At 43.1% G+C, this 18,292-nt stretch overlaps 1 protein-coding gene and 1 long non-coding RNA gene across 2 annotated transcripts in view; one reads left to right on the top strand and one right to left on the bottom strand.

The window, feature by feature from the left end:
- LOC307185564 overlaps positions 1-1,262 on the bottom strand; it is a 210,821-nt gene extending 209,559 nt beyond the window's left edge. Inside the window, exon 1 of the long non-coding RNA XR_013828093.1 lies at positions 1,184-1,262. This is a non-coding gene — a long non-coding RNA (uncharacterized lncRNA). The remainder of the gene's footprint in view (positions 1-1,183) is intronic.
- A 1,981-nt stretch (positions 1,263-3,243) lies between these two features.
- Positions 3,244-17,336, top strand: PCDH10 (protocadherin 10; the record flags this gene model as incomplete). Its single annotated transcript, XM_079919874.1, has 4 exons — positions 3,244-6,666; positions 8,295-8,353; positions 8,913-9,019; positions 16,981-17,336. Exons 1-4 carry the CDS (start codon positions 4,051-4,053, stop codon positions 17,334-17,336), a joined length of 3,138 nt encoding a protein of 1,045 aa, XP_079776000.1. The 5' UTR covers positions 3,244-4,050.
- Between the last annotated feature and the right edge of the window lie 956 nt (positions 17,337-18,292).

Below are 18,292 nucleotides of genomic sequence, written 5' to 3'. Positions count from 1 at the left end.
CTACCAGGATTTTTTATGAAAACTGATTTTGATAACCCCCCTCCAAATAATAATAGCTACTTTCCCCATCTGCCTTAGGATACGATTTGTCTGGGCCCAGATGGTTGGCGCTCCTGGAGGGGGCGTGGGGTTTGGGGGAGGGTTACATTAAGAATTGGTTCTCCCGGCCGGTTTCAATAATTGGGGGGGAGGGGGTCGAAGGACGCTGCATTGAACTGTATTCTGCACTTCAAAGAGGTCATCCACCCCCCCCGCCCCACCCCCCTGCCGAAGCTGTTATCTATGTAATCACGGCCTCACTACATTCTGGGGTCCGCCGAGTGAAAAAGAAGGAGGGGGGGGGGGAATCTGCTGGATTGACACAGCAAGGAAAAAAGTACACGGGTTTCATTTCAAAAGCATTTTTAAAAGGCAGATTTAAAGTGTGGTTTTGTTTCGTGGGTGACGGGGCGAGGGGGGTCTGTTTAAGGTTCCAGAGTAAGGAGGCAAGTAAGTCAGTAAGGGTGCTGATGCCAACGTTTGAATCTTGGCCCGGGACAAAATACTCTTGCAATCGCCCTTGGCCGGAGCTACCCAGACGGAGGCGGACGGCCAGGCTCGCGTCTGCTCTCCCAGGCGGAAGACTCCGTCGTCACCCCGCCGATACCACGGCGCCTCGGAGACTAGAAGTCAGAGGCGAGACCTCTACAGGACCCCGGCCGGCGTCGCCGGCGTGAATGCAGGCCTCTGCGACCCAAGAAATCCTAAAGAGCCCCCAACAGGCCAGCCCTGTCGAATGAGAGCTCCAAAGCGAAATTCTCCGGCATGCCCTGTGTTGCTTTCGCCGCTAGGAGACGCCTGTAACCCACGTTTGCGGCGAGAGTTCCCCTTTCAAACACAACTGCTACCAAAAAGAAAAAAAAAAAAAAAAATGCAGCTCAAGCGTTAACAGTGGATGTAGTGATTATTTACAGGCAAATCTGGCCATCTTCTCATCTCCACCTCGGGAAGCACTCTGGCTCTCAGCGAACGTCCAAAGTCGGTTCAAACTTCATCTACATCTTGAGAGCACAAACCGTCTCCCGCAAACAATTTCCGGATCTGCATTGTCATTCAGCCGCATGTCTCTCACACGCAAACACGCGCGCACACGGGCACACACACAAGTGTTTCCGTATGTACAAATGAAATATTAGAAAATTACCGTCATTTAAAAAATGCTCCAGGATTCTGATGAGTCAGCTTGAAGACCTCAAAACGTGTCATTTCAATCCTTCAGATCTAAAGAAAAAACAGGGAGGGGGAGGGGTAGAAAGTACAGATGCAATGCCGTTATTAATATTCAGATACACTATAATCTCCTTTTCATTGATCCACAGGTCCTTTTATAAACTGACGCTCCATTCGCAGCCGCAGACGTGATGTTAAAATCATTTCAACTGCAGCGGTTTTCGCTTGGCTTTGGCCAATCGTCAATTTACTGCAGCTGGAAAAGGATTAGCCATTTTTGCTGGCATCCTTTCCTTCTAACCGCTCAAATGCAGGACCCATCTCCATGAAAGAGCCAAGGGGGGCGGGGGGCTAGGGCAGCAGACACGCACTCGCAGGGGCATGCCTCAGTCTATAATCACGCCCATGGCCACTCGCCCTCCTTAATTCCCCGCCAGGAGGGAATGGCAACGTACCTCGGGGTCGGGGAAACGACTCTCCTTTTCCCGCAGGTTGTGGCGGTGTTGCTCTCAGGTCATTCATTACCAGGAAGCCCCAAGGGACCTTCCCATCCTGTGGCATAAGAAGGAAACTGAACAAGGGCGGCTTGCGTTTGAATAAACAACCCCTTACAGCCCACTAATTAATACACAATTATGTTTTCTGGGTTTTTTTTTTAATCTTTTCTTGGAGAATTAACATTCAATCCACTCTCTCGCATTGAAGAGTTCGCGCTCTATTTCAACTTCACAGGAACTGGGTGCGTTTACGCGCCGCTTTGCCCCCGCGCCTCAGGAGTGAGCCCTCGGAGCTCGTCAAGCGCATCCTTCGCGACCCGGGAGGAGGGGTGGAGGGGGCTCCGTTGGGGCTTACACAGAGCTGTGCGCTGGACCAGGAAGGATGGATGCGAGCACCGTGAATGTGCAAGCACGTTCGCAGATACCCGCAGCGGCACACACTCTGGCCCCGCGTGTGCAGCGACCCAGCCCATGCACCCACCCCCGCCTCCGCCCGCGCCCGCGTTCGCCGCCGCCCAGCTGCCCTCATCCAGCGGTCTTGCCCCAAGCTGGGCAAGAATCGGTGCTCCGGTCTAGCAGAGGGCGGAGCGGGGAGCTCTCCAATTGTCAGAATAAGCAGAAAAAAGCCTGTGCGCGCCGCCGCGGCGTCGCACTTGGCCGGGGGGACGCGCAGGGATATCCGCGGCGCCTTGCAGCGAACAAGCCAGAGGCCCGCGAGGCCGGCGTTAGGCGGGCGGGCTCCAAAGCGGAGCTCAGATGAAACTCCTCAGTCACTGACCGAAGGGTTCACAGCTCAACCCGGGTCCCCAAGCGCATTAATCTATTTGGTAAGAATATTGTGGATGTACGTTTAGGAAGGGAAGAGGTAAGTCTAACGCGGCCGCACGTCTATAGGAGCCGCCAGCCCTCAACCCTGGGCTTGAATCCCGCGGCTTTTCAGGACCCACCTAAGCTTCAACCCTTCCTACACGGCCCCTTAAGACCCTCACACTTAGTTTAACACAGTCCTTATCGTATCTGTTTTTTAAAAGTCCTGCCAATCTCCACCAGAGTCCCTTAATTAGGTAATCCCTGCCAATTAGTGGCCCCTCTGCAACTTTTTCCTGTTCTCGGTGACTTATTTCCACGAACAGTAGCAAGGAAAATACCTTAAAGGAAAAAGAATGCTAGCGTCATTGGAAACCCCGCTCCTGGGAGAGGATACCGCTGCTGCTATTATGTTTTCGCATTTGCTGATGCAAACAGGGGAACCTCTCTATTCCCTCGCCATTACCTGCGGCCGGGGACTGGGAACTTTCCGTGGCAGAGTCCCAGCTAGCGCCTCGGGACCTGCCGGGCTGTGGTCGCGCTCACACTCACACTCACCCCGGCAGCCCGGCCCGGTTGCTTGCGTGACGCGCCTGCTTGACGGTCAGGTTGGCCAATTAGCGGTGGCTCGGTGGGTGGTGCTCCTCAGCGATTGGTTGGCAGAATGAGGGCGCTGCGCAAAAACAGAGAAGCGGAGCGCTCGGAGCTCAGAAACTGCCAGCCGAGATCGCAGGCTCTGGGGCTGAGGCAGGAGGAGGGAAGGACTGGAAAGAAGAGAGATAGGTTAGAGGGAAGAGGCTTGGGAAGGAAACAGCAAGAAAGAAACTGCTCTTCACACTTCCAGAGAGGCAAACGACGGTGGAGATGAGGACAGAGAGTAAGACTATGAAAGCCAAAAACTACAAATAGAGCGAAAGAGGAAAAAATGCCAAGAAGCACATCCATCCGGAGAAATGAAGAGAATGAAAGTTTTATGCTGCAGAAACGTTCTATGCTTTTTCGGCACAAAATTCTCTCGCCGTTTTTAAGCTCTTCTGCATTTGCCAGCCGTTGACGTTAAGAGGCATGTTCAGCGGTGCCAACAGCATCTCCTCTTCCTCTTCCTCTTCCTCTTCCACCTCATTCTTCTCCTCCCATCAGCAAGAAGACAAACCGAGGACAGTCTTGAAATATCAAAATTTCCTCCTTGGGCTTTGCCAGCACCGCGTTGCGCCAAGACTGTCGGAATAAAGGACGCTGACTATTGTTATTATTTTATTAATTGGTCAGTGGGAAGATTACAGATGAGGAAAGGGGACGCCTGTCACCCTTCCTGCGCTAAGATTGAAAAATTAGGCTGAACTGGGGGAAACCCTAAAATGAGGCAAAAGGAATTAGATTTTTAAGGACAGAAAGCCACAAGACAGCCCCCCCCCCCACCCCACACACACACAGAGCGCACTTTTATTTGAGATTTTTTTTTTTTTTTTTCGTGTTGTCTGGGGAGGCGATTGGGTGGCTGGCTGGCTGCGGGAAGCTGCTTCCTTTCCCTTTGGAGATGATTGTGCTATTATTCTTCGCCTTGCTCTGGATGGTGGAAGGAGTCTTTTCCCAGCTTCACTACACGGTCCAGGAGGAGCAGGAACATGGCACTTTCGTGGGGAATATCGCTGAAGATCTGGGCTTGGACATTACAAAACTTTCGGCTCGCGGGTTTCAAACGGCGCCCAACTCTCGGACCCCTTACTTGGACCTCAACCTGGAGACCGGGGTGCTGTACGTGAACGAGAAGATTGACCGCGAGCAAATCTGCAAGCAGAGCCCCTCCTGCGTCCTGCACCTGGAGGTCTTCCTGGAAAACCCCCTGGAGCTGTTCCGGGTGGAGATCGAGGTGTTGGACATCAATGACAACCCCCCCTCCTTCCCGGAGCCGGACCTGACCGTGGAGATCTCTGAGAGCGCCACGCCGGGCACCCGCTTCCCCTTGGAGAGCGCATTCGACCCAGACGTGGGCACCAATTCCTTGCGCGACTACGAGATCACCCCCAACAGCTACTTCTCCCTGGACGTGCAGACCCAGGGGGATGGCAACCGATTCGCCGAGCTGGTGCTGGAGAAGCCGCTGGACCGAGAGCAGCAAGCGGTGCACCGCTACGTGCTGACCGCGGTGGACGGGGGAGGAGGGGCCGGAGGAGGCGGAGCGGGAGGGGGCCTGCTCCCCCAACAGCAGCGCACCGGCACGGCCCTACTCACCATCCGAGTGCTGGACTCCAACGACAATGTGCCCGCCTTCGACCAACCCGTCTACACTGTGTCCCTCCCAGAGAACTCGCCGCCGGGCACGCTCGTGATCCAGCTTAACGCCACGGACCCAGATGAGGGCCAGAATGGCGAGGTCGTGTATTCCTTCAGCAGCCACATTTCGCCCCGGGCGCGGGAGCTCTTCGGACTCTCTCCTCGCACTGGCCGACTGGAGGTGAGCGGCGAGCTGGACTACGAAGAGAGCCCGGTGTACCAAGTGTACGTACAAGCCAAGGACCTGGGCCCCAACGCCGTGCCCGCGCACTGCAAGGTGATCGTGAGAGTGCTGGATGCTAACGACAACGCGCCGGAGATCAGCTTCAGCACCGTGAAGGAGGCGGTGAGCGAGGGCGCGGCGCCCGGCACGGTGGTGGCCTTGTTCAGCGTGACCGACCGCGACTCAGAGGAGAATGGGCAGGTGCAGTGCGAGCTGCTGGGGGATGTGCCGTTCCGCCTCAAGTCTTCCTTCAAAAACTACTATACCATCGTGACCGAGGCCCCTCTGGACCGAGAGGCGGGGGACTCCTACACCCTGACCGTGGTGGCTCGGGACCAGGGCGAGCCTGCGCTCTCCACCAGCAAGTCGATCCAGGTGCAGGTGTCCGATGTGAACGACAACGCACCGCGATTCAGCCAGCCGGTCTACGACGTGTATGTGACCGAAAACAATGTGCCGGGCGCCTACATCTACGCGGTAAGCGCCACAGACCGTGACGAGGGCGCCAACGCCCAGCTAGCCTACTCTATCCTCGAGTGCCAGATCCAGGGCATGAGCGTCTTCACTTACGTATCCATCAACTCCGAGAACGGCTACTTGTACGCCCTGCGCTCCTTCGACCACGAGCAGCTCAAGGACTTCAGCTTCCAGGTGGAAGCCCGGGACGCCGGCAGCCCCCAGGCGCTGGCTGGCAACGCCACTGTCAACATCCTCATCGTGGATCAGAACGACAACGCCCCTGCCATAGTGGCGCCCCTTCCGGGGCGCAACGGGACTCCGGCGCGCGAGGTGCTGCCCCGCTCGGCGGAGCCCGGTTACCTGCTGACCCGCGTAGCCGCGGTGGACGCGGACGACGGCGAGAACGCCCGGCTCACCTACAGCATTGTGCGGGGTAACGAAATGAACCTCTTCCGCATGGATTGGCGCACCGGGGAGCTCCGCACGGCGCGCCGGGTGCCGGCCAAGCGCGACCCCCAGCGGCCTTACGAGCTGGTGATCGAGGTGCGCGACCACGGGCAACCTCCCCTGTCCTCCACCGCCACCCTGGTGGTGCAGCTGGTGGATGGCGCTGTCGAGCCCCAGGGCGGGGGCGGGGGCGGGGGCGGGGGGTCAGGGGAGCACCAGCGCCCCAGCCGCTCAGGCGGCGGGGAGACCTCGCTGGACCTCACCCTCATCCTCATCATCGCGCTGGGCTCGGTGTCCTTCATCTTCCTGCTGGCCATGATCGTGCTTGCCGTGCGTTGCCAAAAAGAGAAGAAGCTCAACATCTACACGTGTCTGGCCAGCGACTGCTGCCTCTGCTGCTGCTGCTGCAGCGGTGGCGGCTCGACCTGCTGCGGCCGCCAAGCCCGGGCACGCAAGAAGAAACTCAGCAAGTCGGACATCATGCTGGTGCAAAGCTCCAACGTACCCAGTAACCCGGCCCAAGTGCCGGTGGAGGAGTCCGGGGGCTTTGGCTCCCATCACCACAACCAGAATTACTGCTACCAGGTCTGCCTGACCCCCGAGTCCGCCAAGACCGACCTGATGTTCCTTAAACCCTGCAGCCCTTCGCGGAGTACGGACACTGAGCACAACCCTTGCGGGGCCATCGTCACCGGCTACACAGACCAGCAGCCCGACATCATCTCCAACGGAAGCATTTTGTCCAACGAGGTAAGGCTGAAGCGCCAGGACCACCATCTCTCATCTCCTCCATCCGAAAGCCTCCTCTAGCCCGGCCCTTGTATCTCTGGTGCACTGTGTATTTATTTTTAGGATATTAGCTCACTTGTATCTTTGTGGAGGCAGGAATGGGGAGTCACCTCTCCCACACTTTCGTGTATAACTTAAACTTCGTGTTGTCCCTAATTTTCTGCGCTCCACCCCTCCACGTTTATTTTCATTCCCCTCCTTTGGTGCTTTGCCACCTTGGACCTTCCCTCTTCCCTCTGGCATCTTTCCTTTAAAATCCCAACCCCCCTCTCAGTCTTTTCCCTTCTTAGAAATCTGGGGGTAAAGGGGAAAGTGCGCTGTGGGGAGAGGGAAATGCGGTGGAGGGACCTTCTGGCGCTGGCAAAGGTGGTTTTTTTTTCTCTTTGCATTTGTCCCAGGCGTTAATAAAGTTCATTGTTTTGCTTTGTTTATCGATGCTTTCAGTCGCGTGTAAAAGTAAGCTATAGATTGTTTAACTTTGCACAGTTGTCTAAACTTGAATGCATGTTTTAGTGAATGAGTTATCAGATCCTTGTCGTTTGAACTCGGGTTGCAAAGAAAGCCTTCAGTTCTGCTCTGGACAGCATTTACAGACGCTCTTGAAGCCGAACGCCCACACAGTGTGAATTTGAATGAAGTTGCTTTGGCACAAACCCCTGTAAGCGTAAAACTAACGAAGGCTTAAACAATTGTTGTCTTGAGTATATCTTTTAGCTAATAATTACCTTCTTGCCACCGTTTTGGATAACTCACTGCTGTTGGCTTTCTTCATCCAAGAATTTGGCTTGTCAATTCCGATTTCTTTTTATAAGATGGAGAAGTAGCGAAGTTGAAAGGAGGGAGGGAGGGGGGGAGAACGGAGTTGATTTCTGTAAAAGAAAGTTTGGACCGGAAAAGGCGTGTGGGTGCTGGAGGCGGGGAGGAGAAGGCAAGGGGTGTTTGGAGGGGAAAAAGAATTGGGGCCAGGAGGGAAGGGAGGATTATGAACTCCTTTCTTGGCAGGTTATTTCATTTATTTTGAGTCTTAGATATTATTCATTGACTTTCATGAATATTTGTACAGCTCATTTGTATCTTAAGCACATTTTGAAAATAAACAACAAAATAATTCCATAAAATATCCAAACTTTTTCTTATTGAGCGTGCTGTTTTTCTTGTGTCAACCAGTATATGCACCTAAACACTGTTTTTAGGCCACTGAAACAGAAAGACTGCAGCATATATAACTAGGTTGACCCTATTGGAGACAATAGTTTATGAGCCCCAGCTATGAGGTCATTTGCATTCTCTTCTTAACACACACACACACACACACACACACACACACACACACACACACACATACTTAAAATTGGCCTTTTATCTCTGCATTTTTTTTTTAACCTTTACTGAAAATCTAGATTGAAGTGTCTCTGCATATCTTCTTGCCTTTACCCAGCAATCACTAGTCTGAGGTTTTAGGACAGCTTAGAAATTCATAAAAATGTACACAATTACTTAAGCTAGAATTAGTTCCTAATTTCAAAAGCAAACTTGTTAGTTAAACCCTTAGCATTCAAATGCTCTTGATTTATTTATTTTTTTTCTAGACTAAACACCAGCGAGCAGAGCTCAGCTATCTAGTTGACAGACCTCGCCGAGTTAACAGGTATGGACTCCTTTTTTTTTTTCCTACCTTGGTGTATGGACAAATTACTACCTACTAAAAGTAGGAATTAGGTATATTATTCAATATCAAAATAGAAAACGATAAAGTATTTCCAATTAGGGCAGGACATAAATACTGATTACGTTAGGTTTCCTAGACAATAAACTTTAAAAATATTGGTGTGTTTCATTTACATATAACCACTAAGTATACTTGACTATTTTGTCAGTTTACACTCCTACACTGCTTCTAATAATCTTCCTAGCTGTTCCAGATATATACATATATATATCTTCTATGAAAATGATATAAACATATGCTTAGTTCCAATCACAGAATAATGGCTAAACTTTACATGCCTTAACGGCTCCAACTAACTGCTAATGCTTAATTTTAGAGAGTTAGGCTTAAGGTTATGAAAACTAGCTTTAAGCAGAAATAAAGCCACCTGAGAGCTCTAGGCATCTGCAGCACCATCAGTGACCATGTGGTGGCAGAAGAATGTTTTCTGTGTTTCTTCACCTTTTTTATTCTAATATTCACATTTTTGTACTTCTAGTTCTGCATTCCAGGAAGCCGACATAGTAAGCTCTAAGGACAGTGGCCATGGAGACAGCGAACAGGGAGATAGTGATCACGATGCCACCAACCGCGGCCAGTCAGCTGGTAAGTGTGATCAAAGGGCAATGCTGACTTTATAGTGTTTTTCAAAAATCAATCCTGAAAGGATGATGTTCTAGGTAATTTTTAGTGTTAGTAAATCTACAGAAGAATGGTGCCATCCTATGTCGACAATTGTATACTCGAAGAGGATTGTAATATTTACTGTTCCTTCAGAGAATGAAAGCTAGAAATTCATTGTGGAATATGTTAGACTATGAAACGTTTCTTTTTTATGTAATGTTCTTTCCTGGAATTATACTGCATACAAAAGCCAGAGATTTCTCGCGTGGTCCAGTCCTCAGTCTTCAGTCAATTACGATATTATTAGACTTGCTTACGGATGAGGTAACTGAAGATGAATGAAATTGGTTGACCTGCACAAGGTCACAAGAGGATGAGTGGATGATTGGGGACCAGAATCCAAATTTCTCCATTTCCAGAGCAATGCATTTTACATGTCAACGAATATTGAATGAGAGAAGGAATGGTGATTAAAATCATGAATAGGTTGAAAGCAGGATTTCCAATCCCAGGTTCTTAGGCTTCAGGACACTAGTTAACATTTGATAATGTGTATTTTCTGAAGCATCCTAGGTTCCCTCATATTTTCATTGGATCCATGTTCAAAAGTTGAACTCTAGGTATATTTGTATGCGGGCTTAATGGTATTCACTGATGGAGGTTGCAATGTGATACGTATTTTTTACTTTGTTTTACTTTATCTTCCTTTACCTTTTCTATATAAATTTACCCTTTAAGTTTTATAGGATCCTGATAACTCTAACTACTAATAATTAAAGAAAACACTTAAAAGAAATAAAATATGTACCTTAAAATAATGAAAACAATTTCACAAGGTTTGGGTTTTCTTTCCACTTAATTTGCATTTCAACTATGAAGGGTGCTTGTTGATTTTTTTTTTTTTTTGCTTTTGCTTTTTCAGTTGAGTTTTGTGTTTATCTGACACATAAAGAAAGGCAAAGGCAAGCTAACTTTTATAACTTCTAAGACTCCCATCACTGGACTGTCTCAAGGTCCAACTTCATTCACTTGAGCTTTGAGCTTTATTTTGGTTAGTGATTAAGTGTAGGGTGATAGGGTTCTCATTTTCAAGGTACCATTGATCCTCGAGAGCACCCATTCCTTAACACGCTCCCTGGGCCTCTGAACGGTGCTGACGCAGTGTGCCAAAGGGCAGTATCAGCCCCACGGTCGCCTGGCAGCAGTGGTGGCTGCAAGCCTCTCACTTGGCTTATGTGTGCCGTGTCTGAGGCTGCCTTAGCCTTGGGAAACGCAGGCAGGAGGAGGGGAAAAAAAGACTGCTCAAGGGTCTCTTTATATTGCTGCAAGTCATTAATATGCAGACCTAATGAGACTTGAGAACTGCCAAGAATTCCCGGAGGTCCCTGCCCCTTGCGGGCCTTCACGCTAAGTGAACAGAGCATCTATTTAGTGTCTGGGAACCTGACAACAAACCAGATCTTGCCAGAAGTTTATATTTGAGTACAAAGTCCCTTTCATTTTTGGCCTATATATGACATATGATTTATTGTTATCTTTTAAAAGGTATATGTTTAGAATTGCTCATTCCTATTCCTTTTTCAGAGTTTCTAATTTAATAGTCTGCATTTTAAAACTTTGGATACAAAATGCTTAATATTAAAAACAAAAAAAAGAGTATCCACTGCTGCATGGTTCCTTGGGTGCACTTTATTCCTTTCCCACTCCCCCCTACTTTGTTTTTTTAGTTTTTTGGGTTTTTTTCTGTAGCACTCCAACCTCAATGAACATTTCAATTAGTTTAGTCCCCTCAGACATAATGAGCCATAATAACTTAACCGAAAAAAGAGAAATGAATAAACATCTGCAAAAAGTGTTAAATTTGGAACATGGATGGGAATACATTCTTATCAGTGCGCCTTCCCACTAGCTCTTTCATTTCACAGGCGCTCAATGTTGCCATTTCGTTAATGTTTCTTTTAAATTATTTGAGATGTCAAAACATTAAAAGGAAATTTTAAATGCTAAATTGTGTAAGGAAAACATATTTAAAAGCAGGCAGTTTTTCTTATCAAAATGGCAAATTCTTTTTTCTATCTTTAAGTTCTTAAACATGTAAAAGTATTACAGAATTAACAATCTACTTCATTAGCAGTTATAGAGCTGCCACCACATACTGGGCACAATGACAGCTGTTTTAAATTGTAATAACACACTCGTATTAAGAAGTAATTATACCTTCGTGTGCTGAATTTAAGTCAGATTTAATATGTCTAATTTTATTGTAAAAATGATTTTGAAGTGTTTACCTTGTAAAGTATGAAACCCTAAATGCAGAGAATTAAGATGTTAATGACTTTTTCCTGTCCATTCTTTGTTGTGTACTATAAACTTTACACCAAGTAGCTACAGTATTTCCAAAAAGTTAAGCCTATTTCAGGTAAATAAGTACATCTGTTTTATTACCTTCTAAAACCAAGTATTGATGGTCTTCCAATTTTGCAATATTTAGAGAATATTCTTCATAGCACATACATTTCCAGGTTTAGAATATGAAAAACTTTTGTGCTAATAAGCAGATCCCACTGAGCTAGGTTATAAAGGGGGAAAGTTAGACTATCAAGGAAAAACAGCACTGAAAAGAAATAGATTCTGAATTCTTTAGTTTGTACCTCATTTCATATTACATTATATACACTGTTTAGCTTAGTGCTTCACCTGTTTAAACTTCCTAAGTTTTTATTTATTCCCACTTTCTTTTTCTATGTTAACATTAGCTTGCATTTATTTATTTGGATATTCCTTCTATTTATTCTTCTATGAATAGTTTTCCTTTTTGTTCTTTCTCCTCCCTCCCCCCCTTGCTTTTCTCCTTTCTAAGCCATTTGCAGTCACCAATCTTGTTCATAGAAGGGCTTTAAACACAGAGGCAGCTGCACAGAGAATCACATAAGCTTTTTCAGTTTTCCACTGCACCTGGCTCCATGTGTGAAATTCTTCGGCTTGACCACTGCTCTGTGGCACTTACTTTCTATAGCCTTGTCAAGGTGCTTTCCGTTTTTTTCAGTGCAGTATTGATGTATTGGTTAGATATGGCAGAAGTCCAAGGAGATGTGGTAAACGCTTACATAAACCATCACAAGGGGAGAAACTGATTAATCACAGCTTAAACAGCAAAAAAAAAAACAAAAAAAAAACAATAAAATGAATTTAAAACCAATATATTTTCAATTTTATAATACCATTAGATTAAAAGATAGAACTTTTGTCTAATTTAAATACTGATACAATATTTTTAGTTGTATATTCTTAAACATTTTAATATTATTGGAGGTAGATCTAAGGCAATCTATTTAATTGTGAGAAATTTTTTTCCATTTATTAAATACTTACCATGTACATACTAGGATTAATTATGAATTTATTTTTAATAATTGTGCCTTCTTGAAATATGTATTGAAGAAGAAAATGCTAGTAAGTGATGATTCAGTTAATGTTACTTGTTATATTTACCTGAAAATTTTCAAATTTCCCTTCTTGTAAATTTTTCTTTTAGCTATAAAGGGAACTTAGCTTCTAAATGTGTCAATTTCTTACCTAATTATCATGAGATTTATACATGACACATGGTCAAAACTTGGCTATAAATTTAAAAAATTAAGTGATTCGTATTATTGGTATTTTCATACTAGTAGATAAAAGTATATCATGAAATGCATTAAGCCACTGCACTACTACAATGTCAATAAGAGAATTCTTGTTTTGTCATAAAATACAAATTCCCCTTTCCTGACTCCAATAAGAATTTAGATAATGGCAATTAGTTTCTGGCTTTAATAAAGTGAATTCATACCATTGCCTGAATAAGCAAAAACTTTCTGTTAAGGTTTCTGGTGAAAATGTGAGCTACAACTTGATAATGAGGAGACATTTACAATTGGAAAAAATATAAGACCAATGTTAAGAGAAAACAGAGAAAAATATAAACATTTTGAAAGATAAGTAAGGAGAAAATTTTGATGTGCATGTTCTGATTTTTTTCATGGGTGAATTATGTTGTTAAATCTCTGCTCTCAAATCAAATTTTCCTAAAACTTATAGCAATTTTTACGGTTAGAGTTAATATCTGTAATTTCTCCAGTGTTAAATAATTAAAGGAAGACTTGAAATTTCCTCCAAAACTTGAGTGTTGATTTTTTAAATTATTTATCATATTTTGGAAAAAAACCCCACATATTTTCTGAAGGCTTGGTACGTGAGAGAGAAATGAGCATGTAATTTTATAGTATTACATTCATCAGAAAACAGCACAAATTGAATACAGATACCTTTTTGGAATCAGTTTGTTCTCAGTGGTAATATCACTGCCTCTGACTGTAAGGGATCAAGTTACTTGCTAGTTAAAAGAGATGTATTTTAAAATTTGTCTGAATATATCTTTGCATAACAGGCAGTCTATCACTTCAGCTGTCATGCCTTGCAGAACAGACATTTCTGAGAAGTGGGAAAAAAGTAAATAAATAGGATAAGAAATTGTAAATAAAATATGTATGTTGAAATGCTTCTTAGGAATTACCAGAACTTCAAACTCAGGCTTGGCCTGTTATTTGTCTGCTATACAAATCCCACAGGTTCTAAAGTAAGGGCATTTGAACAAGAAGAAAAAAAAAAAAGAAGTTAAACTTATTTTTTCTTGGGACTTCAGTTTGAGCTGTTAAAATATTCCGAAAGCAATGTGAAAGGTATGCATTTTTAAATGTCCCATGTACTGAAATAACTGACATTCCTGTCCTTTGTGCAGTCATTTACCACCACAAAACTTAAATATACCTCTGCTTATCTGGTCATTAAAATAATATATTTAGGCTTCCCTGGTGGCACAGTGGTTGAGAGTCCGCCTGCCGATGCAGGGGACATGGGTTCGTGCCCTGGTCCAGAAGGATCCCACATGCCACTGAGCGGCTGGGCCCGTGAGCCACGGCCGCTAAGCCTGTGCGTCCAGAGCCTGTGCTCCGCAACAGGAGAGGCCACAACAGTGAGAGGCACGCATACCGCAAAAAAATATATATATATATTTATTTATTTATTTAATGGGATTAGTGATATATGAAAAAAGATAAAATAATTTAAAAATAATTTTAGTCAATGGCTCCCTAAGGTGAGGACCAGTAAATGGGCAAGATGTATTTGGTTCTCAAACTATATATCTAAGACAAATGAAAAAAAACATTTTCACTGAATGTTTCTAAAACTCATTTGAAATTGATTGATATACTATTTATATGATTTTAAAAAACTGTTTCTGTGCCTGATATTTTCCTCATGAGAAATTAGTGTACTTGTTTTATCAGTAAAACTGGTGAAACATCTACAGGCAGAATGTGTGCCATATCCCCTTTCCTTGTAGTTATATAAAGCTGTGTTATCACTATGGGGACCCCACTTCAAAAGGAGTGCTCATAAATTTATTAAGAACATTATTTACAAGTGTTCCCCTTTCAGGCAAGTAACAGTGTTCTTCCAACAGAAAACTTTATCATATTCCTCACTTTTCTTGTTATGCACATGATATGTTTTGTTTTACAGGTTCTCAATTCATGAGAACTTTACTTCATCATCTAAGGGAATTTTAACTAGCCTCTAATAAGTCAAAGAGGCAGAAAAACATATACTTCGAGAGAAGAAAATGGGCACAACTGAATATAAACTACCCATAAAAACAAATTCTACTAAAAGTACCCTCTAACATAGGCAAACATCTTAATGATAATGTTGAGAGACTAGATTATTAAAATTTTTCTCTGTGATTATCATTTTCAAAATTATAAGAATACTTGGGTACAGTGCTCAAACAGATGTGAAAGATTGTTAATGGTCTCATGAGAAATATTTGAAAGGGTTTGATCAGTTATGTGATGAAAAACTGTATTAACATCAAATTTTACATTAGTACCCATCTTTATCAGGATCCAATAAAACAATTCTGTCTTAAAATTTGAATTTTTTCCATCAACTTCAAATTTAATGACATGAATTTATTTTTAAAATATATAATTGCTCATAATTTACTATTAATGGTAGTTCCACCTATCAAAAAGGCCTTTTATTCCTTATCACACTATAAATAGGGAGCATTTAGAGTACAGTGCCTCAAAAAGAGATGTCTCTGGTTCTCTAACTTCTACCTAGCTCGTATGTCAGTGTGCATCAGGGATATTCTCCTTCCCTTTCTCTCTTTTTTTTTTAAATACCTATCTCCTTACAGGCATAGGATAACTGAACTTCCCTGGTGTCTACAGAAAAATTGACATGTTTTACATGCTGTTCTTAGTCTGATTCCTTATCTTGGCTTCAGCTCATGTTTACGTTCCTCAACAGTTCACTGATCAGTAATTTACTTCCAGGCTTATGCATCAATTATCAATGGAATGTTAGACTTGAAGTCAGACTTAGCATTATACATAGTTTAATTTAAAATAAAAAAGTCATTATAAAGTGAGATTAATATATGATAAGAAGCTTGGTGTTATTTCTTAAAACATAATACATGTAATTAGCTGTTCTTAACTCCAAAATACTTGAGGATAATCTGGAGGGTTAATAATTGTGAAAAATTGATTTCTTTTTATGATATAGAGAGATGTTAAAATATATACACAAAAAAGTAAATTAGTACTAGTAGAATACCGTTAGGAATTTGCAAACTAAAACTTGTTCAAGAGCTCAAATCACTCATAACATTTAAAGAAAAAAATCAAGTGTGTTCATGACATAAATATTACTCTGTTGGTCAAAAAAATAATCCCTAGTTTTTCCACACCAGGCATTTCATGCATTTGAGAGTTTCTGACGTACGGACTAATCACACTTTGGTTATTTCAAATTGATCCTGTTTTTAAACATATTTAATAAATGCGTTGCTCTGTTTAGAAACATGTTAAAATGTGATTTTGTTTATGTACTTATTTTTTCACCTACTGCTAGTTATCAAAATGAATAACAAATGGTATTCTATAGTGCCCCCAAATTGTTATGTTTTCTTAAGAAAGTGAGTGAGATTTCTTGATAAATAACGTGTTTAATATTCTTGTCAATCTATGGGAGACAATGAAACTTGAAGATGTCGTTTGAAATCTTGGTATTCTATCTAGGATTAGTAAGCAAACAGCTCTGTGTTGTCTAGGACAAGTGTTTTCCAATATAGAACAAGTAATAAAGTATTTGTCAATAGCGTCTGCAGCTGACTCACATTGCACTTGTTACCTTGGTTTCACTAATTACAGTCATTTGTTCTGGGCTTGTCTAAGGTGGTAAATGATAAGTGGTTTGTAGTAATATGGACTACGAGAGTGTCACTGAAAAATAACTTTTAGGAAGTCATTTTCTAGGAACCTAAGAAAGCATGCTCTTGGCCGGTCACGTAATCTTATTTTATTCTTGTTATTTACTGATGTATCAGTATGTATGCCATGTTTCTGTTGAATTTCACTTTTTATTTCATGTCCAGATTTTATAATCTAAATGTCATCACTAGTACTTCCCATATTTCTTCCCTTTTTGTCTCTAAGAAAAAAAATATCAGATGACTTAACATCATTAGAGATTATGGATAACGAAGGTTTTCCACTTCGGTTTTTTCTCTGTTATGAACTTCACGACAGATTTTTTAAAATATTCATTCTCACTATTTTCTAGTTATTTAAATAATTTAGAGCCAACATTTCCCCCCCCCCCCATATCCTGAGTAGTTTAGAAACATCTATCTCAGAGGCCTCTTTGCCAAGAGTCTTACCCTTTATAAAATAATGTAAAGCGATTTTTGGCTCCTGTCAGGTTAAAACAAGAAAAATTTGTCAAGATACCTTCACCCATTGCTCTTTATGCTGCCTGCAACTTTTCACTTCTAAGTAGCTGGTCATGTTGGTGAAGGATCCCTCCATAGCTTCTGTGTTTTCTGCTCGCAGGTATGGATCTCTTCTCCAACTGCACCGAGGAATGTAAAGCCCTGGGCCACTCAGATCGGTGCTGGATGCCTTCATTTGTCCCTTCTGATGGACGCCAGGCTGCTGATTATCGTAGCAATCTGCATGTTCCTGGCATGGACTCTGTTCCAGACACTGAAGTGTTTGAAACTCCAGAAGCCCAGCCTGGGTCGGAGAGGTCCTTCTCCACCTTCGGCAAAGAGAAGGCCCTTCACAGCACCCTGGAGAGGAAAGAGCTGGATGGACTGCTGTCTAATACACGAGCGCCTTACAAACCACCATATTTGAGTAAGTATTCCGTAAAAGGCTGTAGCAAAGTATTCCCTTTCAGGAAATAAAGTTCAACATGCCATTCTTCTTAGTAAAAATAGAGTTCAGGTTGTTTTCAGAAACAAGGATAAAAGTGACTCTTGGATGCAGACAGCACTTTACAATCGAAAAATGGATATACTTAACAAGAAGACAAATTCCTGGGTTAGGACATGGTGGTTGGCTACAATCAAGGATAACTTTTGATGTTGTTGAAAACATTTTTCAAATGATCTTCCTATTTCCTTTGAATACTGCTCACCTGCTGACTTGATTTCCATGTGTTTTGAAGGGCTTAAGGTGGAAAAACATCTCTTCACAGTTAAGTCACTGAGAGATCTCGTTTTCTTATTGCTTACCAGCATTATCACTTAATCATCCTTTTCCCACAATGACATTAAACACAGGCTAAATTCAGAAATCATTGCAGCCATCAGTTTGATCATTCTACGTGATTTAGTAATATGTTGGCATGGATACACGTTGCTTATCCGAATCAGAGGAACTACACGATGAAAGCATATCAACACAGCAATATTATTCATTTATTTAAAACAGTAGCTTCTTCTAACATTGAGACATTGATAATTGTAGTCAGCTCTTTCGATATTGGGACCATAGTCTTGAAGTGGATAACTTTATACAACCACTCTGAAAAACAACAATGCTTTGAGATTCTTTAGCATATATTTATTAAAGTAGCCTAAAAATCAAATTTTAATAAATAAGGACTATGATTCAGTCTTTGCCCCTCAAACTAAATTCTGGATTTAAAATTTTATTCATTCTTTCTGGATTTAAAGTTTTACTTATTATCAAAAACCAAGCTTTTCCAAATTTTACACAATATATTCTCAGTAGTGTTTCACTTAAAGTAATAATATACATTATAGAAGTACATTATCAATAATTTCAAGGTAAAAATTCAAAGGGCATATGATTCAGAGTAATTCAAATTTGTATTTCTAAACAAATACAAATATTT

Source organism: Stenella coeruleoalba, assembly GCF_951394435.1.
Source record: "Stenella coeruleoalba genome assembly, chromosome: 4".
Classification (NCBI taxonomy): Eukaryota; Metazoa; Chordata; class Mammalia; order Artiodactyla; family Delphinidae; genus Stenella; species Stenella coeruleoalba.
Note: the sequence above shows the minus strand (reverse complement) of the source record. Positions and strands in the feature narration are given on the sequence as shown.